We start from the raw sequence: 26,372 nt of genomic DNA on the forward strand, positions 1-26,372 counted from the left end.
CAGGATTCATAAACTGAGCTCTGTTTGAGACTTCAGTTAGTGGTGGTGCTGGAGACCAACAGGCTACTTTTGAAATTTAAAAAAAAAAAAATTAAAAATTGGTAATAAGCCTCCAAGACCTTTCCCTAGAATTCTGCATGGCACAGCCTCAGTCAGACACTGAAGCACTGGAATCATTCTGCATGGGTGCCGTGCCAGGTGTATGCCTGCAGCACACACCCCTCTGCCTTGTATGGAGCACAGAAATCAGGATTTACACCAATGGGAACAGCAAAAGGTCTCTGCACTGACCTTTCTGTTTGACTTCAAACTGGATAATGCAATGATAAAATGAGCTGTGGCCCACAGAATGCACTAAATTGCGTAGGATCATCTTAAAATTTATTAATGTTCTTGTCTGGTTTTTGCTGAACACAACTAGGACATACCTTTTATAATTAATTATGAATAAGCACTTACACTATATAAAGGTTTCAAGAAAGTTTTCAAGCTTAGGAAGCCAAGCTTTAAAACCTCTAAGATGATTTAAGCCAGCAGAAGAAACCTGCATCAAAACACAACAAAATTAATGTTGAGTTCAAACTAAAAGGTCAGTCAAATTGGGGAGTTGGAGGAATGTAATGATTTACAAGTACTATTGATTAGAAATTCTCAGCATGAAAAGTATCAGCTTTAACAAAATGCAAGCCATTAACAAATTTGTTCAGAAAAAAGTAAAATACCCTTTATTTTCCATCAATCTGTTTTCTTGAACTATTAGAAAACATTCCAAAGTGATTTACAGTCACAGGAATCAACTTCACAGATAAATTATTTCTGGATTCCCAGAACACACTCAACAACCCAGTTCAAGTTTCACAATCTTGTATCCAGCCCAATAGACTGTGTTTGATTAGATGCACATCATCTGCCTTTCTGCTCCTTCACACAACCCCAGAAAGGATCGCTCTGTGACAACTGGATATATGGCTATAAATTCAACACACAACTCTTGCTTGCTGGTTTTCTCCAAAACCACATAAATTCTCAGCTCCCTGCACAAACACACATAAAAACCAAACCAACCAAACAAAAAAAGCCCAGAAACGTCGGTCAAAAAATTGTCTAAATTACAGCACTTCAAGCATAAAAGAAGTTCTAACTTCTTACAGAAAGCTGACAGATAATCTATAATATGGAGCTGAAACAAAACAGAAATTTTAAATAACAAACTGGTAAGTGGTTCTGGGGTAATTCAGTGGTTTCCTGGATTGTTACATTCGTCCAATTCTCCCTCAAGGAAGATGATCCAATGGTGACATAAAGTTTGCTGCACCGAACAGTGACAATCCTGACAATCCCCCCTAGAGACCAGGTCTCATCTCCTACAGCAATCCACACAGACTTCTTCATTCATCACCATTCTGATGTCCCACTCTGGTACTTTCCCATGGCTCTCTCTGCAGACAAGCAAACAAGAAGCCACACAGAGAGCCAGAGCCTTCACTTTTCACATTAAGAAACCTCAGAAGAACCTCAGGAGATTATCCAAGCAATTCCCCTTTCCATGTCACACTGTTAGCCTCACATATGTCATTCCCCATTAGAAACATACAATACTGCTCAAAATTTGCATTCTAAATAGCATGAGCTCCATCTATTTATTACTGTTGACATCAAATCTCCTTTGCTAGAGAATCCATTCACTCACCATATTCTCAAAGGACAAGGAGAACAGCTTATCCTCTTCATGCTCTTTATCTGAAGTCTTCTGTCTAACCTCTGGCCATCTTAGAACAGCGCTTATCTTTTTCAAAAGCTAAACTTCTTTGATTCATGCTGAGCTCAACAGGGTTGTTTGTGGAGACAACAGAGGGAGAAATGCCTGTATAAGACTCACTTAGACAGGTACAGTCATCTGCACATGGCACAAGGAACAACCGGAAACAGGAATTTTGTATAACAACGGATCTGGATGCACACAAATACATCACAATTCATTGCTGTGTGGCTGGGTAAACCTAAAAACAGTGCTGTAAACCCAGAAGGTGCAGCACCCACAGGAGTTTTGACTGACTTAGAAATGTACGCTGGTTTGTGTCTTTCCAGATGAACTGCTCTTTTGTTGCTTGCACTCCAAACTTACATGGATTTCTGTTCATATAGAATTATTCTGAAATAATCTTCAGTGATGATCAGGCCAAAGTGGAAGAGGTCACTTAGGCTAAAGAATCTCCTCTGACGTTAAGGACATGCTCAGCTACTCAAAAACATGTGTCACTCTGCAGTCATGTGCTGCATTCATCCAAGTTAACTTTCAAGTATAAACTAATGTTTTTGGAAAAACACAAAGCACATCCATAATCAGGCTATTCATAAAGCTGAAAGTAATTAAAACCATATTTTTTCCCCATAATTTTTGCTCTCACATATAAAACAATAGGATTTCTGCTCTTCAGTTTTGGTTTCTGGAGATACAGCCCATTTTCATTTTCATATTGTGTGTTTGAGATATATGTTGCTCTCCCATTTTAGTCAACAGTATTTCAAGAGCTATTTTTTCTTCTTTTAAACAAGGAACAACAAAAACCATTTAATGCTCAAAATTCAGAACCTTCAGGAAAAGCAGGGTCTCCAGGAGAATTACCACAGACAAGTCTGTAAGTTATAAGGTGGAAATACCAAGACACAGAGTTTTGTAAATGTTACAACACCTCATGGCTTAACTGGGGGTTCTAAGAATCTCTTCTGCAGACTGTTACACAAAAACCCCACAAGCAGAGACGTAGTGAGAAATCCATGTTGCAGTCTTCCCTCTAATTTTTAAACAAGATGAGAAAAACTTACGGAGAGGTAAGAAAGACACTGAATCACACACAAAGCTTAGGTGAACGAGATCATCTCATGCAGTCAAGTATCATCTGTGGAGATGACAGATATGAAGAATGAAGAAAACCAACTCAAATCATTCTGCGATTCTAAAAACATCTGCACTTCTTAAGAAAGCTTGTAAAAATGGCTTTCTCCTCCAGAAAAGAATTTAAGTTAAAATGGGTAGAGTGGATCTTAAAACACCTTGATAGATACAAAAAGGTTACGTATCAATATTCTCCATGAAAGATTAGAGCTGAAAGAGAGATGAAATTCCAAACAGGTGTCACTTCAGCATTTTACCACATCTACCAAAAATGTTGACTGTAGTGCTCTGAAGTGGTTACTTTTCCAACTCAAAACAAGAGTGGATAAAGCATTTTAATTGAACAGTGCTTTGACAGCACTTAGTCAAGTAAGCCAAAGTTATGCTACACAAGGACTACTTGCAAGTCCTTAGATATCACTATCAAATTATTTTATCACATTAGTCTACAAAATCCAGAATCTAACATCTATTCAGTAAGAGCTGTGGGATTCTAAATCCAGAATGTAACTGGTTTACAGCACAGCAGAAACACTACTGGAAAATACACCACATTTATGGCATTCTTAAGATGTCTAGCAGAGGCTAGTATGGTAAAAAAATATAAGCTGAGTCCAGAAACACTCTGACCAAAAAAAATTGCTGAACTTTTGCTATCATCTGTTTTCTACTAACTGCTGAAAGCACCTCCTGTTCTGTAACATGAGAATGAAAACAACACAATCCACGTGTAAGTGCTACACTGAGCTCTGCCATGCTTTTATTCATTGAAGAATGACATATGTAATGATTCTTGAGAGGTAAAAAAAGTTTGAGGGGAAAGAGGGGCAAAAAACCCCCCACCAAACCAAAATCTCTGCAGCTGACCAAGTGCACTGAAGATTAAATGGATGTTGTAGACAACTCTTTATTCAGGTCCTTAAAAGCATTAATGTTTGAGAAAAATTGGCTTACAGATCAGCTAGATAAGACTGAAGCATTTAAAGATTAACTCCCTTAAAACTTTAATCACTTCAGGCCTTAACTGTCTAATCTGCAACACCAGTTGTCTCTTATGTCTTATTTAAAATAAGTAGTGAAATGTTCAAACATCATATTTTTTTCTCAGAAAAGATGCCTTACACCAAGGTGGCAAAACAAAAATAATACTAAGAGATCAGCACTTGAATTTTAAAAGTATTGCATTTGACTGAATGTGTCATAATTTTCCAGAGACTCTGCATTGGAAATTTCCAGAAGTTTAGGAGTTCTGTAAAACTTTTTCTACTCTAAAATGCTGGCCTACTTTTAAATGTCTTCAGTTGAGTGCAGCCTTGAAGACAAATGAGCTGGGTTTTGGTGGGGGCGTTTTGATAGCTTTTTTCTCCCCATTCCAACTGTGAAGCTCCAACAGAAGTAAATATCAGTTAAGATCTGGAGGTAGAGCTGTAACTCATAAATTATGTATGTCAAAATGAAGTGGAAATCTGTACAAGACTGACTAGGTCAGTCAAAATACAATATACTTTGAAAATCCCATTCCTTCCTCTCATGCATTTGGGGGTTCTTTTTGTATCTCAGGTTAGCTGGAATTTGAAAGTTGACCTTGGTTTTTCATAAAAGACATACTCCACACCCATTTACAAGGTCCTATCTGAAGCAAATCAAAGGTGCAGAAGTGCTAAGCTTCATAGCAAAGGGCTGTACACAAAGGAGGAATAAGCTGATTCCATCAGCTCCAGCTCCTCCTTTAGAAGGAAGCAGGCAACCTTCCAGATCCCAAAGGGACACATGCAGCCTTTCTTTCTCTCTTAGTCTCATAACTTGTGTAAGTGGTCTTCAAATGGTTGTATTAAATAGCACTTTTTACCAATTAAAAATAAATTTTATAATTTAAGTAATTCTTTGGATAGGTGATTATCTTGTCTAGAAATACATGTTAATTTCTATACTTGCACATACTTGAAATGCAAATTACTAAATCATGACACTACTGCTACCACCACCACCAGTTACAGTGGAAAATTTCCTTCCCTGCTACACACCAACTGCAGAAACATATTATATCCAGTTTAAACTTAAGACAATGTACATTTCTAGGTATGACTTTCATTGGCCTCATTAAGATCAGCCTCCCAACACTGAGTAATGAAGATGACACTTAGTTTAGCTAATTTAGCCCTCGGACAAAAATGACTTTACGGTGTAACATTACATACCATACAAAGCTTCCTCTGATGTATAACTAATTACGATGTCTAGAAAGTTACACAGTGGATTAGAAATAAGAAAAATATGCAGAAATGTAAAGCTAACTCATTCAAACAACATACACTCTCAAGCATTCTTTCTACAAGCAAGAACAAGACGTTTGATTGTCCTCATTTTAAACTGCTCTATATGTCTCAGCTGACTTTACAGGGTTATTTTTAAACTTAAGCTGCATCTGAAACCACTTCTCTAAGACAGACTATGGAGAAGGATACCCAAACATGTTCATTTAAAATATCATGGGGGGCAGCTATCAGACTGGTATGTTCTAGCTGCATTCTTTCAAAAACCAGTGATTGAAATGCTCTTCTGAGCCAAATACTATTAACTTTAAGAATGAGTGTAAATCTCTCTTTACCCCTCAAAGTCAGCTTACCTCTATGGAACTGGAAGAAACTCACTCTGACTTGCATTTGTCAATAAATTGCAGATGGACTGCTATTTGTCAGTAAGCTGAAGATGCTCAGATTCTAAACTGAAATTGTTCCTTGTATTTCTCTTTAATAGCCCACAAAAGGTTCTAGCAAATGAAAGAAGAGCATTTTATTGGTTCTGAAGTAACACTCACTATGTATGATATATAATATTAAGAAATATCCTACCTTACTCACAGTTACATCACACAATTCAACAAATGGTAAAAAAGTCTTCAGGCCTTTAATAGCCACTGTAGTTATCAATAATCCATTACGAAAGACTTCAGGTATGTTTCACAGCAATTTGCAGGTGGCTTATCAAAGTTTCTGCATTCAGTTTTAAACAGAACAAAATTTAAAGCTGTGAAGCCTTTAGTGAAATGGCAAATGCAAAAAGCACAAGGTTAAGAAAAATCTGTTTAGATAACTTGAGGAGATGCAGACAAGTGGGAGGTGTAAGAAGACACACTGACCAACACCTACTGACAGCATTGTTCCCTCAAGAGAGACTCATGGCTTTGCTCCCCACTGACAACCAGCAGACACAGTTTATTGAACACAACAAATTAAAGTACTTGACTTGAATAAAATTGCATATATTTCTGTTGAATTTTGGACAATGTGTTTACCCCCAATTTCATGTGTTTGTGACCAGAACATGGCTACCATGCTGCTCATATAAAAATAGACACCGTTTGAGTACCTCTTTATCCTTTAATACAGAACACACATACACCAAATACAACACCCTTCAGCCAAGTTTGAACTGCAATTACATTTTATAATGACCCAATTCTCTGCATATTTGTGTCAAATTACCAAAACTACAAATACAGTCAAAGTAAAAGGTGAAATTGGGCCATCATTCCTAGAGAAGATGTTCTCAGAATGATCCCTTTTCACTCAGTCAAAGGCAGGTCCAGTAGGCCCAGTGTGTCCCATGGGAGCCTGTTTATCAAAGCTGGGCTCAACAAAAATGAAAAATATTATTCAAGGTGGTTTTCTTATTTAACTTTAAAATTACCCACACAACTTCATTCTTTACATTGCCTTAATTCATGTCTTGGAAATCTGATCACATGAATTCAAGCCCAGAAGGATAGGGGGTATGCAGGGTTGGGCAAAGAGAAGAGCCCTCTAGAAAACTCTCAGAGGATTTTTGTTTATCAGTTTTTGGCTGGAGCTTGCACTAATGGCATCTCTACAAGCTACAGAGACAACAAGGGGTCCAAGAAGGCATTTTCCATCTTAAAGCACTAAAGCTTGAGGGGTGGGAGTGTGCATAGGTCTTTTCCACTATTTTCACCTTGTCTTGTTTCATAAAATGCCATTAACAACATGAATAGGAAATAACTATTAGATCATTTAGGGACACAGTGGAGTTCTCATGTTGGAGGTTTCTGAGGTGAGACTGGACAGGGTGGTAGATAATCTCAGCTATGCTTCCTTTTCCTTGAAAGGCTGGACCAAATCACATTTCCAGGTCCTTTCCAGCCTGGGCTGTTGTATGACTCTGTGATCTGTGAATGTATCACCCATTACATACCAATAAAAATTACCCCATTCAACCTGTCTTATTTGAAAAAAAAAAACCCCTCAAAACAACCAAACAACTAGAAAAACCCCAGAAATGTCTAAATTCTCAGGCAGAGAATTCACTTTACAAAAGAGCTGAGATCATCACCAATAATCAGCTGAAGGTTTTCATAGCAGGAGAACCATCTTTGACAGAAGACAAGAGTCAAACATCAACTCTCCCTTCAATCCTATCACTAAGCAGGAAAAGCCTTCACCTTTTTCCTTCGTGAGAACACAGTGAAGAGAGCTTGAGATGTTTTTCAGATACAAACCATTGCTTTTTTTTCCATTTAACAGAAACCATATCATTCCATGAAGATTTTTCAAAGGAGAGCAAGTACATTTAAGAGGATATTAACTCAAACTTCTCATAGAACTAAGTGCTATTAATAAATACGTCTCTCTTCAGTCTCATATACATTTGTCAATTATTCTATTCTTACCTTTTATCTCTTTTTCCTTAGGTTTGCCTATTACCCTCTTAATGATATTAAATCTGCCCTTAAGGTGACAAACAGAACATGGTAATGCAGCTTTTCTTCTTTCCTTTCCATGAATTAATCTTGATTCGTGTTAGATTCATCCAAAACCTTCACAAAAATTCCTGCCAAAATCTGACTTTCATAAGTGATTTACTTTAGTACTTGATCTTTGCAGTATCTCTAACTCCTCGATCTTCATTAACTAAAATTTTATTTACCACACTTGGAAAGCAGATCAAGACTTGACTGATTTTGCCAACTGGCTGAATCAATGTTCTTAAATTGTCAGATTTTGTTTTATTTGGAAAGTTTAATGTCTTAATGACTTTGCCTAATGAGTCATTTGAGAACCGATAGAGAAATAACGCTTTGTCCCATCAAAAAAAAAAAAATTCTGCCTTTAGAAAGGTGTTTCTTGTAGTGCTAAAATCCTACAATTAAATTTAAATGGGAGGTAACACCCAGGCACAGATTAAGATTCACTGCTTTAAGAGAAGCTGTGCTTATGTATCTCACATCATCACTGGAAGTCAGACCCATTGCTTTCTCTGAGCTAGGTAAGGAAGATCTGTATGACAGAGTAAATTTTACCATGACTCAGCCTCTGTGGTTGTTTGAGGCAAGATCAACCCTCCTGCTTGAACCTCGGAGCTTCCCTCGTTTCAGCAGAGCTCTGCATTGCCAAACCCGGTGTTATGCAAGTGCACCACAGAGGCTGCAACTCCCCATCACGTGTGTGAGAAATTGTGCTCACCCCCATGATCAGGGCATGGCAAGCCCTGAAACCCCAGGCTGATGCCAGGCTGTGAAGAAATGAAACCACAGAACCAGAGAAAATGAGTGCCCGGCCGTGTACACCAGCCCAGTGAGCAAATGCACCTCTGCTGCGCCAGGGAGAGAGCAGCAAACACCAGAATCCCCTTCCCTGTCCTTCACGGAGAGCACAGCACATGGCAGTGGCATGGAGCAAGGAGCTGAACACTGCCTGATAGGTAAAAGCCTGCTCTGTTTGCTGTATCTGTGCAATAAACTCAGGAAGAGTTGGTGCCTTTGTCCTCTGCAGCTGATTTTGCCCCACAGTACAAAGACTCCTATTGCAACATTTCCTACAGCCCATCTCCTCCTCTAGCTCATCCTGTCCCAGAAGTTACCAAGTTCACGGCAGTAAAAGTTTTACTCTGACTTCTCAGAAACCTAATTTCAGAATATGACCACAGTCCTTCGTTTCTTTTCAGGATTTTTAGAGACAGCTGTTGAGTGAATCCCCGATCCAGATAAGTAATAGACACCTTCTCATTGCATCCCACAATAAGAGACCAAGGAAGGGAAAGAATCAACATCTTGGGAATTCTCTCTTTAAAATAGATCCCTGCACACCAGCCTTGCTGACCATTTTAATAAATCCAGTTTATTGGGATACTATATTAATTTCTTTTTTAATCTACATTATACAAATACACATTTGTAATTATTTGAACATGTCAATGAGAAGTCATCTGCCATCTGAAGGATGCTCACAAAAACATAGGGACACAAATAAGCATTTCTTTTAAACACACTGTTTATAAATTTGCAGCAGACATTTTCTATCATTTAGGAATATTTACTTAGCTGTGCATACCAGAACAAATTATCTTCTGTTAGCCAAAATTATTGTTCTTAAACCTATTATTTATCCCCTCTGCTCACATAATTTCTACCCATTCCCTGTTGGGTTAAATAATACAGCTCATTACATGAAGGCAGATGTATCTTCCAACTGCACGTGAAAGGAATTCTAAAGATTGCAAAACGTAATGCAAACTTACCAACTCTATTCCCTGTGGAAAAGGAGTGTCTTCCCAGTCCTTCTGGGGAAATCTTTGTATTATTTTCCCCAAACCTTCTGTTGGTCCTGCTGAAAGATAAAATTCCATTATTTAAAGGCAAACTGGTGGAATTGAAATCACCATACATTTGAGAATACTTTCAAAATATACCCAATATTAGTAAGTTTTTTGACACGAGAGGGAGAACATGCTCCTCAAATGTCATATTGCTCCTCTTGCAAGTCACATAATAAATACAATCTTAACATTTTCCAGCAGTAACACAAGGAATCACTACATGAAATGAAGCCATGAGCTGCATCCAGCCTCTGCCTCTCATGCACATTTTCAAAATGACAGATTATTATTGATAATTTCGGTCTCTCTCTACAAACAGCAGTGAGTTAAAAACTAATATAAAAGATAATGTGATATTTAAAAAAGAAAGCAAAAGTTTAGCAAGAAGCAGTCTTCCAAAAGAAGCCTGTAGATTGAAATAAGTCTACAGATTAAAGCTCCACATGATTTATCCAGGACACGCTAGTTCCTTGCCAGTATTTCTCACTGGTTTCCCTGGACAAGTCAGCAGTGGTTTTCCACACAGAAGGATGTGAAGAAAAGCTGGTCATTTCTGATAACTTTTCTGATGCAACTGTCTTCTTTTTTTACATGTTCCTTTTTCTGGAAGCAACAGTGCTATAGATGAATTTTGGAAACACCACAAATACACCACAACTGTAGCGCTGTGTCATCCTGAAGGGTACAGGAATGCACATACAAACAGGAATTTTGTTCATCTCCTTCTGAAGTCCTACAGTAAATATTGGAAAAATCATAACTTCTTTTTTTTTTTTCCTAAATTTTAGCTCTGGGATTCACCACAGATGAGCTTGGCAAGATGAAAACAAAGTGAAAAGATTCCTAAATCATCGAATCATAGAATATGCTGTGTTGGAAGGGACCCACAAGAATCACCAAAGCCCAAACCCCTGCAAAGTACCATCCCCAAGAGTCACACCACGTGTCCCAGAGCATTGTCCAAACACTGCTTGAACTCCATCAGGCTTGGTGCTGTGACCACTGCCCTGGGGAGCTTGTTCCAGTGCCCAACCATCCTCTGGGGGAAGAACCTTTCCCTAATCTCCCATCTACACCTCCCCTGACTCAGCTTCAGGCCATTCCCTTGGGTCCTGTCACTGGGCACCAGAGAGGAGAGATCAGTGCCTGCCCCTCGTCCTCCCCTCACAAAGTTGTAACTGCAGTGACCTCCAGGTCCCTTTCCACAAGGCTGCTCTCCAGGGTGTCTCATTCTTCAGTCTGTCTGTACATGAATGGCAAAGCTGAAATTTGCAACCATTTAAAATATCTTTTAATAGCTGACCCATCATATCCAATTGAATCATCTTTTCTCTAAAGCTGTATCACAAAATTTTGAGATTAATCATTAAAATTGTTGAACATTTTCTTATCAAATTCTCAAAGCTACAATGTTATGAAGCAATCCAATTTATGTATTAGTAGTAGCAGTCCATATGTGTCACCTCCTCTGCAGACACCCAGGCAGCAGCAATGAATGCATTACTCTCCTGGCTTTACCGTAAGAAACCATTTTCAGTCTGACACAACTCAAGTCTGCTAGCATAAATAAGTGTTACAGTGAAAAAAAACGGGCTTCCTCTAAGCTCCCTGCTAATTGACAGTTTGAGTTTGCTGCTGTCTTAAAACCCACAGTACATCTTACAAGATGTTTAGGGAGAACCAATCCAATGGGTTAGCAAGAAGCATTTTCTCCAGTTTGTCCATATTTACACCTAATGTTCTGTGATTGTCTCTTGGAAATAATCTAGGAACAGATGGTCTCAGTACAATGGACATACAAACTACAGGGAGTAAACTCCCAATAGCAATCTTACACCCAAGGGAGCACACACTGTGATTCCCACGGGCAGCCTGCTGAAGAACTGCAATCACACGGGGTTAGCTATGAGTTTTGAGATCAGCAAGTGAAAAGCCAGAGGAAGTATCATATTATAGAGAGCTGCAGAGAAGCTCAGAAAGCAGAGCGAGGATGTGCCAGAAACTGAGGAACAAATACAGACACGACTACAGCTGCAGTTTTTGTAAGGAAAAGGAGCTCTCTATCTTTTAGACCGTAATACCTGAACAGGGTCACCAGTCACTGATTCCACTGTTTAAGATCAAGTGTTCCTCTCATGTACTCTATCAAAGCATCTTCTACTGAATTATCATTCTTCTGCCCTACACCATGTCAGCTCAGCATCCTTCCAAAATTAGGAGGCATAAATGGAAAAGCTTCAACATTCCCTCCCTAAACTGCTCTGGGAAAAGCAGTCACACAGCTTCTCTCTAAAGGCAGGCAAAACCACTGCTGCATTCCTGCTTTCTTCTCCAGACATCCAGTCCCTGTTTCCTTCTTTCATGCAAAAAAAGAACAGAACAGCTACGTTTTCAACTCTGTATGTTAGGAATTGGCATGTATTTTGTTGACAGCATGCAATAAACAGCCTTCACCCTCCTCTGTTTTCCTCTTAGCCTTCACCTCTGGTATCCCCCCCAGAGAACTTATCTTTCCTTCCATTCCTTTATGCAGTCACCTACTTGATAGTCACTACTACTCTCTTCTTCACCCCAAGGGGGCTGTTCCTTCATTGACTCAGTGTCAGAACTTCTCCTCTTGCTGAGTTAAAGTCTCAAATTACCACGTTATCTGCTTATCCTAAGTCATATCTCTGTCAAATCTCTTCTTCCTCCAGTTGTTCTAGGGCTGGCAGGTGGCACAAAGAAGGGACAGCAAACAAATGCATCCAAGGCAGCAGTGAGCACAAACACCCTCCAGGCAGAGCACAGCCTGGGGTTGAGAGGCCAACAGCAAGAAAGGGCAGAAGGACCGAGCTGAACAGAGATATCCAGACTTCCTGGAAAAGGAAGTATCAAAGAATTACAGCAGCAAACAGTCCTTGATATGTGTAAGCTCCCTAAGTTTCTCTGTGGGAACACGGGTGACTTTTTTAAACTCTGAATCCAGTTCACAAAAGACTGAGACCTCTGACACTACCAACTACAGTTTTAAATAATGATATCCAGGAAGGTAGCTCAAAACTTCTTCTACTTCATCATGTTCTGAAGCTATCAATCCTTCTAGTTCTCTTTTGACTTGACTTTACAAAGACTCTCCCTACATTACAGAATAGGAAGCTCTTAATTCAGAATTAAGAGATGTACACTTTTAAAAAAAGTTTTTCATATTCTCTCCTTTATGTCAAAAGGTTATCAGGTTTTTTAGGTTACTTTCCTTAGAAGGCTACTAATGTTGGCCACCAGTGTTAGAGTTTACTGCAGGTAATTCCATTTTGCTTTCAAGAGGGATTCTAAACCTCCATAGGAATCTACCTGAAGGAAATGATGTGGTTCTGAACATTTTCTGAAAGCCAGACTCAACTCCTTATGCTGCATGAACTTGCACTTCAGGTCACCTCTGGGATCAAAGAAAAATTACTCCACACAGCCCATGGAGCACCTCCCTCCAAGAGGTGCAGCAACACGTCCCTCCTTGTGTCCCCAGAACCAGCTTTTTTCCACTGTTAGGAAAACACTTGGAAACCAAAAATGCTTTCCATCTACCTCTAGTTCAGGCACAACTGATTTGGCATCCAAGTTCTCAAAAATTTTAGAAAAGGATCCTTTTCAGAACAGCTCACAGAAGCCTCACAAACATTCCAGGTATTAAACAGTCAGACTTAAGGCCCACAGCAGTGAAATTGAATCTTCTGGAAATCATCAGCTTAAATACAGAGAAAGATTAAAATTTTTTAAAAGTTTATGGAACAGTGTGCTAAGGATGTATCATAGAAATGCAACATTTTAAAGGGAAAAAAAGGGAAGTGAATAATTCTGTGTTCAAGATATGAGCATTAGAAAAGTAAGTATTCACATCCATCAGATATGAGTAAAAAAATAAAAACAAAACACCAACAGAAAAAGCACTGTTAATCCTTCCACAGAAAAATCCTGTGATACAGATTTACAACTCTACTTATAATGCATAAAATCTAACTAATTCACATGATTTCTAAAGTTGAACACAATACAGATAGATGGGAAACACTCTTTCCATCCCACTAAAATTTGGTTTGGCTTGGGGGGGATTGATGGTTTTGGTTTTTTAAAATGAATCTGCAGTCCTTCAAAATTAGGGAAATTCTTCAGGATCTCAGAGTTTTCTGTGTTTGCAATCATGAGGTAGAATTTATTGTAATCTGATAAATTTGAAAAATAAACAAAATTATTCTTTTCAATTACAAAAGTTACTGAGCTGCAAAGTTGCCTTCTTTGTGAGAAGTTTAGACCCAGGAGCACTTGAAAGAATCTCCCGTGCAAGGGAAGACCCAGAAGCTGCACTTCCTTTAATAATAAACCCAATCCAGTACAGTATGCTCACCACATTTTCCCAATACTTTATACTGCAATTAGTGTTGATTCTCTGTTGACATTTTTCAATCCAACCAGCAACATAACAGCAGAACTGCAGTAAGTCCCTAAATCCCATGGTTTGGGGTGAGGCGGTGTGGACACTATCTGCCTTCAGCTGACTCTTATAAATCATCCAACTTTCAGCAGAGCAGTTTTGTCTGAAGATAACAGATTATTCAAGAGGTGGCTGCAATTCAACACCCAAGTGAATTTGCATTTTTGACTGCTTTAGCACAACAGGAAGAAACAGAAAAATATCAGGTCATGGGATTTCAACAACAACTATCACTTGTTTCAATATATGCTACTGATAACTACTGACAACTTTGCAAAAATACTGAAGCCACAGGAGGAAAAAATTTTTAAATGTGATTCAGATTTTCCAATTAATAACTGCAGATTTTGACCACATCCCTTCACTGTATCTAGTCTTCTTTCAAGCCCCCTTTAATAATTCTTAACACTAAAAGGATATTCCCTCAGTATCCTAGTGAAATTCCTATTAACTAATGCTAATTAAACAAATGTGACACCACATTAAAAACATGCAGATGGTGAACACCAGTAGTAACCTCCTCAGCTAGTGCCTGATAGTATCTGCTTTACAGACCTACCAAGATTTCAGAGGTTTTAAGAACATTAGGAAGAACTTCCTCATGGAAGGGATGATTAGACACTGGAATGGGCTGCCCAGGGAGGTGGTGGAGTCCCTGTCCCTGGAGGTGTTCAAGGAACAACTGGATGTGACACTCAGTGCCATGGTCTGGTTGACACAGAGGTGTTTGGTCAGAGGTTGGACTGGATGATCTCAAAGTTCTTTTCCAACCTAATTGATTCTGTGATTCTGTGAACTGTCACTCATTAACACTGACACCTTGTTTTTAAACTGGTAAGACAGTTTATTCCAGTGTCAATGGCTTCAGATAGCCACAGGCAGCGGGAAGGACCTTCATCATCAATAAAAGGAATTTTTGTCTTTTGGTATGCTTTTAATAACGTACAATCTGCCCAAAAACATGGTGGAGAGCTCATTGCTAGCACTGCTCACTGAATTCAAACCAATCAGACAGAAGCTTCTGGAGGTTTCTGAAGCCACTTAAATGCACTACAGAGATCACTCAGACAACAAACTACTTAATACAGTATTTGTGTGTGTGAGCAGAGCATGGGCAATCACTGCACATTCACAGTGTGCTCAACGTGAAACAGGAATTGATCTCATTATTCATTATATATACAAAACATGCCTGGCAGTAACAAGAGACATATTTCCAACAAAACTACTGCCATTATTATTGTTGTTGTTGTTATTAAACACTCACATTGTTATCTTAAAGTCATTTCTACAAAAGCAAAACTATTCCTGTACTTCGACTGAAGTATTTTGCAATTCATTTCTTTCATTTTGTAGTAAAGTTTTGTCACATAGTAAAGTACAGAAGTTGTAAAGACATTGCAGCCATTTTCAAACAGTAATTTTACACCTACAGCAATTAATTGCATTTTCAATATGCCAGGTTAAAATAATCATTATCACCCTCATCCAGCAGTTTTTCTACCTTTAAGATGTCTTAACTCTTTAATCCATTAAGAATCAAAGTTGACCACAAAATAAATTAAGCTTCAAATTTTTAGACATTACATTCTTGCTCCTGTACAGTACATACACATAGTGAATTGCCAAGACCAAACCCTGAATTTCAGCCTGTAAGAATTCTGATCAAGCAGTCTATACCTTAAGCTACTAAGGGAAAAGGAACTTTTCTCCCCAGCTTACTTCTTCTGATCTGCCCTCTTTCTCCTTCTCCTTTTCCCATCTTTTTCTTTAAAAAGTACAAACATGCAACACATTAAAATTCTGGCATAATTTGCTGGTTCCTGAACCCTAGTCCCCTAAACTCCCTTCTTACATAAATCTTTCCCCATGAAAGGTCACATGCCATCTCTTGCTCGCCCTTGAAATTCCAGAAGCGAGCTGTTAATGCAACTTACATTCCAAATTAATGAGGACTGTGATAAACTCTGTCTTTTCACTTACAAACCCCTGATAAAAATGCATTTGAGCACTCAGTATTGTTAACATGCAAAGCTTTGAATGGAAGCACTTTGGTGATCTGTTACAAAAGGTATAATTTTCAGGCCTGAAGAAGAAACACAGAACAGATCACAGAGAAAGAACATCAGTAGTTATGCCATGGAAAACAGTTTGAAACTACCACGGTAGATCCTTCATGTAAAGGTCATAAATAATTTCAAGTATTCAGAAGTACAACTTTACATGTTCAGAGTTAGGAACATACTGTCGGTGTGAAAGATGCACAGACAGGTGGCAGAGCACAGTTCCTCTCATCCTTTTCAAAACAGTACCTAGTGCTAAAGACATCACTAAAATCTGCTGTGAAGTAAAATCCTTTTCATATCAAGGTTCTTAACTTGAAAACAGCAGAAGTTTTAAACTATTCAGGATTCTGGTCACTTCTGGGTGTTTTGGAAATGCTTTTCATGGAAGGATGAAGACAACTCACGTTCCATCTTGGGAACAGAAATGTACCTGAAGCCTCCCTGTGCCTTTAAAAACATCACTACAGAAATCTTGATGCCAGAAGACAGAAAATACGACAAAAGATATCCCCATTTTAACTCAGTCCCTATAAAGAAGTCAGAGCTGAAATGAAAGTGAATAAGAAGCCAAAGGAGAGCTAATATTAAACACCTAGAAAGAAAAATATTTCTTTGATAGGCCTAAAATACTTGAAATTCTGAAAAAAATCAGTCCAATCCCCACCTGCACATCACAGGCCATGTGCATCTTAAAGTCTGAAGTAGCCTGGACATGGAAGTTTACATAAAGAGCACTTAATTCTGATTTATTCAAGAGAATAAAGATTTTATTGCAGCCTAATGGCCACAAAAGGTTAAACAAAATGCTGGTACGTTTAGGAAGATGGAATGAGGACGGGCTTCCCACAATGACCACAGACACTATTTGTACAACTGGCACAACTCAGAGTCAGTTCATCTTAATCAGGTCAAAGAGATGCATGCAACAATCCCGGGAATTTGAACGACAGCCGTTCTGGAGGCATGCCATATTATCAAGGATGCAACAAATAATGGGATAAGGCGATCCTCAGGCTCTTTTCTTTGTAAACAGGAAAAATTTGTTGAACTTAGTGGGGGGGAAAAAAAAGTAGCATTTCAATCTTCCCCTAAATGTACTGGCACTGCTAGTCAGGACTACCTGAAATACTTGGGATGGTCCAAAATCCTGAATGTCTCAATATTTGTTTGATTTTGGTACTTTTGTAATTTGCAGAGCACAGAGAAAGGGATCTTGTACACCCAAGGGTGTACAAGAAACAGGCTCAATCAATACCACCCAAATCTTAGATTGGCACTTTTTTTGCAGGATCATCCTCCCCACTATTGCAATAGATATTCTCCTAGTCAGGTTAACATCTTCCTTGCTCCTGGTCATCAGAAATCAGTCCTATGCTTTATTCCTAAATAAAGGAGGGAAAATAGTCTAGCTTGTATTTTAATTACATTAAAGTAGGAGGGAGAGATGGGAATATGGCAAAACATGCTGTATCTCATTCCACTACATCAATTGGTGTTTCTGCTGAAAGGAGGCTAGCCACTGGTACGCAGTTAGGAAACCTCTAAAACAGATTTTCTAGGGAAAATCACATTTAGGGATGAACTTCATCCACTGAAGTCGCATCAGTGCCAAGTGAAATGAAAACAGATAAATACCATAAAAAGCAGAAGAGGAAGGAAATGGAGAAAAGGGAAGCAGAATGAGGAGGAAGAAGAGGGAATAAATGGGGATGTTACAATCATCACCACACGTTAGAGGCCTATTTAGCTGCTTCAGCAGTGTGCCTCTAATGCTGCTCAGTGTGATACAGCACAAGAGCACAGGCTGAGGGTGCACACAGTGATTTGGTCAGCCAAGACTCCACCAGCATCTAACCCTTCTGAAGAAATGTGCCAAATGCCACAAACTCAGTATTATCCTTGGAAAACTGTCAGTCATGCAAAGTGCTGCCTCATGCTGAAAGCCACATTTGAGAGCAAAACCTTAGTGACCAGTGGCAATGAACTCACTGACACTTCTCAAAGTTCTGTAAAAAGTTACTTGGTTCTGCTGCTGCTGCATCTCTCATCTTTAAGAGCTCACGTGGTAACTTCTGCTACAGCACAAACTGTCCTTTAAAAAGCTTATCTGGCCTACACCTATGAAGGTGCCAGTTGCTCCTAAAGAATCCCCTTCATACCATCATCCTCCACCTTTCCCCAGGATTCCAATTCCCACAATATTTTATCTGGACAAGTTACTGATACAATTAATGCAGCTTGGCTGTAACAGCTGCACCTCAGGACTCTTCCTTTCAAACAGAAGTTTAGGACGTAACACGTTCCTGGACAAACACTGTATTTTTGCTGGGTGGACAGGAATATGGTTTTGCAAAAGCCTTAAAAAAAATAACAGACAAGAAAACAACAATGAATGTTAAGTCATTTTCAAGTAACTCCGTACCCAATGGTTGGCATAATATTCAAGAAATTGGAAAAAAGCTTGGGCAGCTGGCAGGGAGAAAGTTTCCTGCTCACTGACAATTCCCCTTCTTGTTTGCAAACAAATCACTTTTGCCAGCCCCTGCATAGGAAGGGAAGATCAGACTTCAAAATAAACACTCTATGTTAAACAAACAGTCTTTTGAGCACAACGAACTGAAAAAGACTTCCCAGATGTCTTGAAGAAAATATTTGTTATTTATTTTCAAGGAAGGTATAAAAATCAGGATGCCAAAACCATACTCAGCTTTGTACTCTGAATCAATGTCTTAAATGTTTAAAGAAAAAAGAAAATTTAGGCAGCTTCTCAGCTCTAACAAATTATGTTTACTGCCCAGCTTAAAAATAACCCTGTTCTATTTACTAAATATTATTACTATTTCCAATAAGTTACCTTCCTTCTACAACTATCCTTTGGAATTATCTCTAACTGATATACCAAATGAATAAAAAAAGCTCCACGTTGAAATTTCCTGAACATAACTGGAAGATTCTAATTTTACCAAAACAATTTTACATTTTCAATATTGTTATTTTAACATACTAATCAGCACCCATTTCAGCATACAAAATTTGAATACATTAAAAAAACAGCCCATGTAAATACTTCTCTCATACCTTTTTTTACTTTTTGTATGGTTGTTTTTTAAACCAAACACAGATGGCAAGGTTAGAATCAGATTTCAGACATTTACACTCCAGAGATGTAAGTAGCTGTAAATGTAAACTGATTTTGTGGAGTATAAAGAAAAGCTACTCATACTCTAAAATTCAGCAATGAAACAACTTCAGGAAAAGGCTTTCTACATTTACTCTTAAAGAAGTCTGATCACGTGCTAAAACTTATTTTTCTAAATCACTTTATAGGACTACAATAGGTAAGGGAGACTACCTACAACAGTTCTTCTGTATCACTATTTATTTATAGGATTCATCAACATAAAGATTCAGGTCTAAATGCAGTACTTAAAACATACCCTAAACATGTTGAAACACTTGGTTCACTTTTTATTTTAAGTACAGTCCTGTTTTATCCTCTGCTATGGCTTGGGGTTTTTTTCCTATTATGTAACTTTCTTCCAAGGAGTAGAGTATACAGAGATAATCTGGGGCCATGGGGTAAGAATCCCACATTTATCATTTTACTGACTGTACACTATTTGCTCAGATACACAAAATAACTTCTGGAAGTGTCTCATCATGTTTGGTAACAGCCAGAAAAAGTCATCGTTAGATCTACAAACAGCACAATACAGGTAACAATACTAAACAAAATTCAGGCCCATTCAACTGTACATGGAAATATGCTACTGTGCTCTGTTGAAAATGTTGACAATATGGTTTAGGGGTTTTTTGAAATCCTTCTCACTCACACTTGTGTGAACACTGATAAACAAGGTCATAAAGCTAATATAAAGAGAGATTCCTTCTTATGACATCCTGGGGGAAAATGAGAGTCATATGACAAAGTGGAAAATGAAATGATGCTCCAAGTAATTTCATTTGAAGTGCCATTTACAGCACCACAATAAATTATTCATTTTGAAAACCTATATATCTCATCAGGAAATTAAAATTTTAGAAAGCCCTTTCAGGGCCTACAGAATATAGAAAAGTTGCAGACTAAATCCTCTACAAAAAGTCTGAAGAAGCTTCCTAATATTGCAATTCTATTTTCATCTTTAAAAATGCTCCATAACAACTTAAAGTAAGGAGAAAAAAAACCAAGTCAAAAAACCAATCAATAAAAACTACAAAAAAAGCCATGAAAATCTGGATGAGGTGAGGAAGAACAAATAGCACTGCGAACAACAAGCTACTGAAGCCTGAATTCCTAAAGGCCTTGATCCCTCCCAGAATCTCAGTCCATGGCTCTGATAAATTTTTCTTGCTTCTGTAACACCTGCTCCACAGCAATCTGGTGTGCAACACCACTGTTATTGCACTGTAAGCTTTGAACACTTGTACAGTTCTACTACTGGGTCCACCTTCTTCCCAAAAACTTGTCAGAACTCAGTACTCTCAGCATCTCCTGACCCTGAGCTCTTCAGCTCTAACAGGATATCTTCACCCTCCCCCAGCTGGTTTCCTAAAGAAACGAGGCTTCTGCAGTGCACACTGTGTCAGTCCACCAGCTTCTCTCCACTCCCTTCAGCTCTCAGCTATACACACACTTACAATAAAGCAGGAATACAAACCATGAAATATCTCGCTGAGTTACTATTCAATCCATCATCACACTTATTTTTCCATTGCTTATTTTAAGATTCAAGTATGGAAATATTATTTTACAGAGACAGTGTCCGAAATTCAACAAGTTCTTCCAAAACTGATGCATAAGCTAACAGAAAAATATTAGATCTGGTCTGTTTGGGAGAGTAAGAGTAGTAGTAGCTGGGTATACAAGGTGGAATAAGCATACACAAAGTCTGGGGTTGGGTCCTGTGTTGTAAAAGATGTGTAAACTCTTGGACAAAGACATTTTTCTAAGGCAAACAATGAGATTTCCCCTGAAGCTCACATTTGTATCCAATGGTCTGAACAAGTGGTTTTCTTTAAGGGAGGGAGTCACAGAGTTCAAATACAGTCAGAAAGTAAAGAGCTCTGAAATGAAATGTCTCATAAAAAGTATTTGGAAAGAACATTCTAAAAGGAAAGACAAAGGTTTCACATCTATTATATCTCGAAATAAAAAGTGGAAACAATGACAAGCAAGTGGGTTCTCTAACCTATGTAAAGTTACACACTTTCCCTGTTAACAATCACTACGAGCACAAATATTTTTTGCTCGAAAAATTACAACGGTTTGTATAACATCATTTAGACCCTGTCAGAAGGACTTCAAGTATACTTGAAGACTGCAAGAGGAGTCTTATCCCTACCACATTCTGCCAATGAAAAAAGATAAAATTAGATTACCAGTGTGAATTATCACCTGAAAATTCTGCTGATGAGAACAAATGTCACTGTACAAGACCAAATGTGTCTTCTCAAGCGTTGACTTGTTTCAAAGGCACCAGAGAGTCGGATATATCTAATTAACAGGGAATGCAATGTTGCAAAAGAGAAAGCAAAGCACTTCCCAGAGCTGGCTGATAACTGCATTTCAACGTAGGGCTCACCAACATACAGACCCACGATAAGTGAGCAGAGAGGACAGTTCTGAGAGACAAAAAGACGATTCTGGAAAGATTTTTCCATCTCATGAGGAAAAGCAAGCACAGCACCAGAAGACAGTTCTTGCTATACTAAGTTCACATATTTGAAGTAGAAGATGTAGAATCTATTTTTGAAGACTAATCTTTGCTACAAAGCAGACATCTTTTTTCCCCATTTAAGACTGAATACATACAATTCCAAGCCCAAACACAGACTGGGCAGAGAATGGATTGGGAGCACCCCTGAGGAGAAAGGCCTTGGGAGAGCTGATTGATGGGAAGCTCAACACGACCCAGCAATGTGCACTTGCAGCCCAGAGAGCCAAACATGTCCTGGGCTGCGTTAAAAGGAGAGTGGACAGAAGCCACAGGAGGTGAATCTGCTCCTCTCTTCTGCTCTCTTGAGATCCCAGCTGGAATACAACATCCAGCTCTGGGATCCTCAGCATAAGGACATGGACTGGTTGGAGGGAGTGCAGAGGCCACAGAGGTGCTCAGAGGGCTGGAGCACCTCTCCTAGGGAGACACAGATTTGGGGTTGTTCAGCCTGGAGAAGAGAAGGCTCCAGGGAGACCTTCCAGTACCTTCAGGGTGATGCCATGAAAATTTTTTGCCTTTTCTTTTATACCCCTGTTATACCTTTTTACAACTTCTGCATTCTTCGTGCTTTTTGCCTACATTCTTGGACTTGTTTGTCAAGCTAAGAGACTAAACATTTTAGAAGCTTTGTAGTTAGGGATCAGTGTGCCCCAGACCCCAAGGTCCTCTCCAGAACACATTCTGCAAACTAAGATAGAACCATCCAGGAGAAGGTTCCTTGGGGAGGGGGGCTCACTTGAGCCTCTCATTGGGTAAACTTTGATAGATATGCTAATTAGTAAAACCTATAATGTTATACCAGATCTTTTGGGGCAGATTCGGCAGGGTGCATCTCGATGCATATGACCTGGACGTGGTGCACCTAAGGATCCTCAAAATAAATACCAAGGTAAAATCCCTTTTCCCCTTCTGACTGTGTTTGACTCTTGATTTTAAGACCAGGAAAAGGCATCAAGGGGCTACAACAGAGTTGGAGAGGGACTTTTTACAAGTGCATGTAGGGAATGACAGGACATGGGGGAATTACCTTAAACTGAAAGAGAGCAGGTTTAGATTAGATATTAGGAATAAATTCTTTCCTGTGAGGATGGTGAAATAGGTTACCCAGAGAAGCTGTGGATGCCCCATCCCTGGAACTGTTCAAGGCCAGGTTGGAGAAACCTGGTGTAGTGGAAGGTGTCCCTACCCATGGTGGGGGTACTGGAACTAGATGACCTTTAAGGTCTCTTCCAATTCAAACCGTTCTAGGATTCTATGATTCTTAAGGAGAGTCAAGGGGAAGGAATGCAAGAATGCACTGTTTTAAATATAGAAAGTAAAGGAAGTCAAAATGTATGGTTCAGATTTAATAAGCAGTGCTTAGGTACTCATAAGTAGGAAGGAAGTATAAGGCAACATCCCTCAGCTTTCATTTTCCCCAAATTAGCTTGACCTTACAAACTTTAATAGGTGGGATCCTTTTAGCTAAAATGCACCAGCACATGCTGGTACACAGATCCAATAGTGGCTACTGCCTTTTTTTTTTTTTTTTTTGTTAGAAGAACAGAATTGTATCAGCTTCAGGTCTGAAATGTTCTACTTCTGGCAACTATACAAAAGAGTGGCATTTGGATCATCTACTACAGTTCCTAAAAAACAAAGCTTTATTTCAAATTTCATAATAACATCTGCAGTGTTGACTGAGGTGCTTCATTAGATATCAAATACCTATCCCACACCAACCGCAGATGCAGCCCTGAACCTCAGGGCAGAAAACTGGTTATGATCCAGCAGTGGCCACATCATGAGGTGTAGGAAAAAGTGTCCATGAGGCTCTTCTGTCATAGGTGACTCACAGAGACAACAGAAGCTTATAGCTTATCACTCCCACTTTTCTCTTTTTTGCCTGCTAAATACATAATTATCTTGGACCATCATATTTAAAGAGAGACTTTTATTTTCAAGTTTTTGACTAAGTTCTCCTCAGCCTAACAACTGCTTCCAAATGACAGTTTCCTTGCACCAGATGTCAGAACACAATATTAATGTTTCAACTTATAAAATACTTTCCATCATAGTATCACAACACTTCTAGCCAAAGTCGGATGACCTGTGAAAACAGGGACATCCCCATTTAATACTCAGTGAAAGATTAATTACCGAGCACCAGAAGCGACGCGCTACAGCTACGTATGTCCAACTGCAATATCTCCAACTAGGGTGTAAGTCCCTGTGTCCCCACGCAGATAAACTCTTCCAAAAGCCATTTTTATTAATTAGTACTATTGCCACAGAAAACAATTCTTGCCATAACCTGCTCTCAACTGCAGCCTAGTAACAGAGATTCTTTAATAAATAATTCTCTTTAGTTTTGCAGCATTCTTATGTAGGCCACATCTAGAACATGGAGAAGAATTCAGTGCTATGACAGGCACTACACGGTGATTCTCCAAGAGCATTTTTGGTTATGCAACAGTTTTGAAGAAAATATCAGCCAGGAACACTCTTACATGCCTCTGAATTCCTACCAGGATGTAAATTAAATGACCTAACATGAATTCTAACTCACAGAAAGCCTCACAATTCAGTTACTTGACACAGAATAAGACAAATTACTGGGATTGAAACAGACTTCTACACTCCACCCATAATTTCAGGAAACAACACAGGTGGAGAAACTCTCCAGGAAGTTTACTTACCAAGAACCAGAGCCTAAGCAGTGCTCATGCAGTGCTGAATACCTTGTCACCTGAGTCTGGAGAACATTCTAACACACTGTAAGAAATGCATTCAAACAGTCTTGAAAAATAAGATACATAAATACACGTGAAAGACCACAAGGCTAAGCAAGGCCTTGAATTTTCTCTACTCTTTCACAAACAGTAAGAATAGCAGAAGGTCTAAATATCAAAATTTTCTCACCTATATAAAAAGAAATGGATTATCAGTGACATACACGGTCTTTCCTTGGGCTGGAAAGCTTTGCAACAGTGGAACCAGAAGAACATAAATATGGCCAGACACCCTGATGTAATTGGGAGAGGATCCAAGAATGTTTGGCTGCAAACTCATTTAGAAGCAGAAGAGCCTCCAGTTGCTGTAGGAAGAAAAACAGATTGATACCCCACTTTCTACATTTTAATTAGAATCTGCTGCTCATGGTTTAGGAACAAGACATCTCCAATTTACATATGAGAGTTTGAAGCTTCACTTGGGTGAATTGCTGGCAAGTGAATTTCCATCTACCTATCCCAAAATCCAATTTGCTTATTAAAAGAGAAATGACTGCATTATGTTACCTGTCAATCTGGTATTAGGCACTGAGGTCGCCCACCCATTTCCAAGAGTGCAGGGCCACACAGAGTTGATGCAAAATGTTTCTTCCAACCAAGACCACAGACCTTGCACAACATCACTGAAAATGAGCTTCCCAACTGTCACGAAACACATCTGATGTCACTTTTTTGGAGGATTCAGGGAAGCTCAAGTGCTGAACAGTATTATAACAACAAATCTGAAAGATGTTGACCCACTCACCAAAGGAGTGCTTGCCAGAAGGACTCAGAACGATTCCAGATACTTCAAGTCATCTGAGGTAACATTTGGTGCAATGAGTCACGTAAGACAAATAGGTCATCTATTTCAGAAGGAGGACATACTGATTTACCATAGTGGTTAGCTGAGTATGCAATCACAGAACCAAACTTACAGACTGGTATCAGTTTTATAGGAAACAGACATCTCCTCACTCAGGAATCAAGAATACATCCAGTTACTCCACAACTTGCACTGGTAGAGTGTTTAAGCTTTTGCACAACAACTAACTCCACAGACCAGTATCATCTAGGTCTCTTTTAACAACTCCTGAAGAAATGCCCTGAAGACAACTTGGAAGAAGAAGTAATTCTGTCTGGTTTCAGTGGGCAGGAAGTCAAAGAGGAACAGCTTGATCACTTCAACAAAGCAGTGTGAAATAATCTGACAACCCAACCGCACTGAGGCAAAGGAACAAATGCCTTTGCTGAAATCAGCCTCGTGCTGCAAATGCTTCTGAATCTGGAAGGTTTAGCTAAGAAAGATTAAAGCAAGTGTTCACTTCCTTAAAAAACAGGTATTCCCCACTTACTCTGTGAGCAGCGAAGTAACAAAATTTGGAGACCTTCAGGGACAGAATGTTCTGGGTATAGTTGCAATGAAGTGAATTTCCTTCAAAGCAGCCTGAATGGTGCTGTCTTTTAGATGTATGACTGAAGCACTGTTGATAAGAAACCAAACTTTGAGCTGTCACTCAGCAGTGCTTGCACAGCATCAAGGCCTTCTTTGCTTCTCACAGTTTTTCCTCACTTCTGCCCTTTTGATTCTCTCCCCAGTATCACTGTAGAGAAGTGAGCCAACACCTGGGTGGGGGCTTAGCCACTGCCCAGGGTCAACCCAGCACAGAAGATTCAGAAGGTTTATCAGATTTCCTTTACAGGCAACGACATCCAGGCTGCAGGCAGGTAATAAAACATGACCACAGAGCGTGGTTCCACTTCCACACTGAGGGACTCCTCCTCAGTAGGATCCTTTGTTTATTTAAGCAAGCTTAATCACCACAGTACACCTTTCCCAAGAATAAAGTAATGGTTCTGACA

The 26,372-nt window shown here is 39.1% G+C and overlaps 1 protein-coding gene across 6 annotated transcripts in view; it reads right to left on the reverse strand.

The window, feature by feature from the left end:
* SBF2 (SET binding factor 2) overlaps positions 1–26,372 on the reverse strand; it is a 234,630-nt gene that overhangs the window by 178,856 nt on the left and 29,402 nt on the right. For 4 of the 6 annotated variants that reach the window (XM_032112338.1, XM_032112343.1, XM_032112342.1 and 1 more), the window contains exon 2: positions 9,431–9,519. In XM_032112338.1, coding sequence (XP_031968229.1) covers positions 9,431–9,519 — 89 coding nt within the window. The remainder of the gene's footprint in view (positions 1–9,430; positions 9,520–26,372) is intronic. The other 2 variants (XM_032112341.1, XM_032112339.1) reach the window with 1 other exon arrangement.

Source organism: Corvus moneduloides, chromosome 6, assembly GCF_009650955.1.
Source record: "Corvus moneduloides isolate bCorMon1 chromosome 6, bCorMon1.pri, whole genome shotgun sequence".
Classification (NCBI taxonomy): Eukaryota; Metazoa; Chordata; class Aves; order Passeriformes; family Corvidae; genus Corvus; species Corvus moneduloides.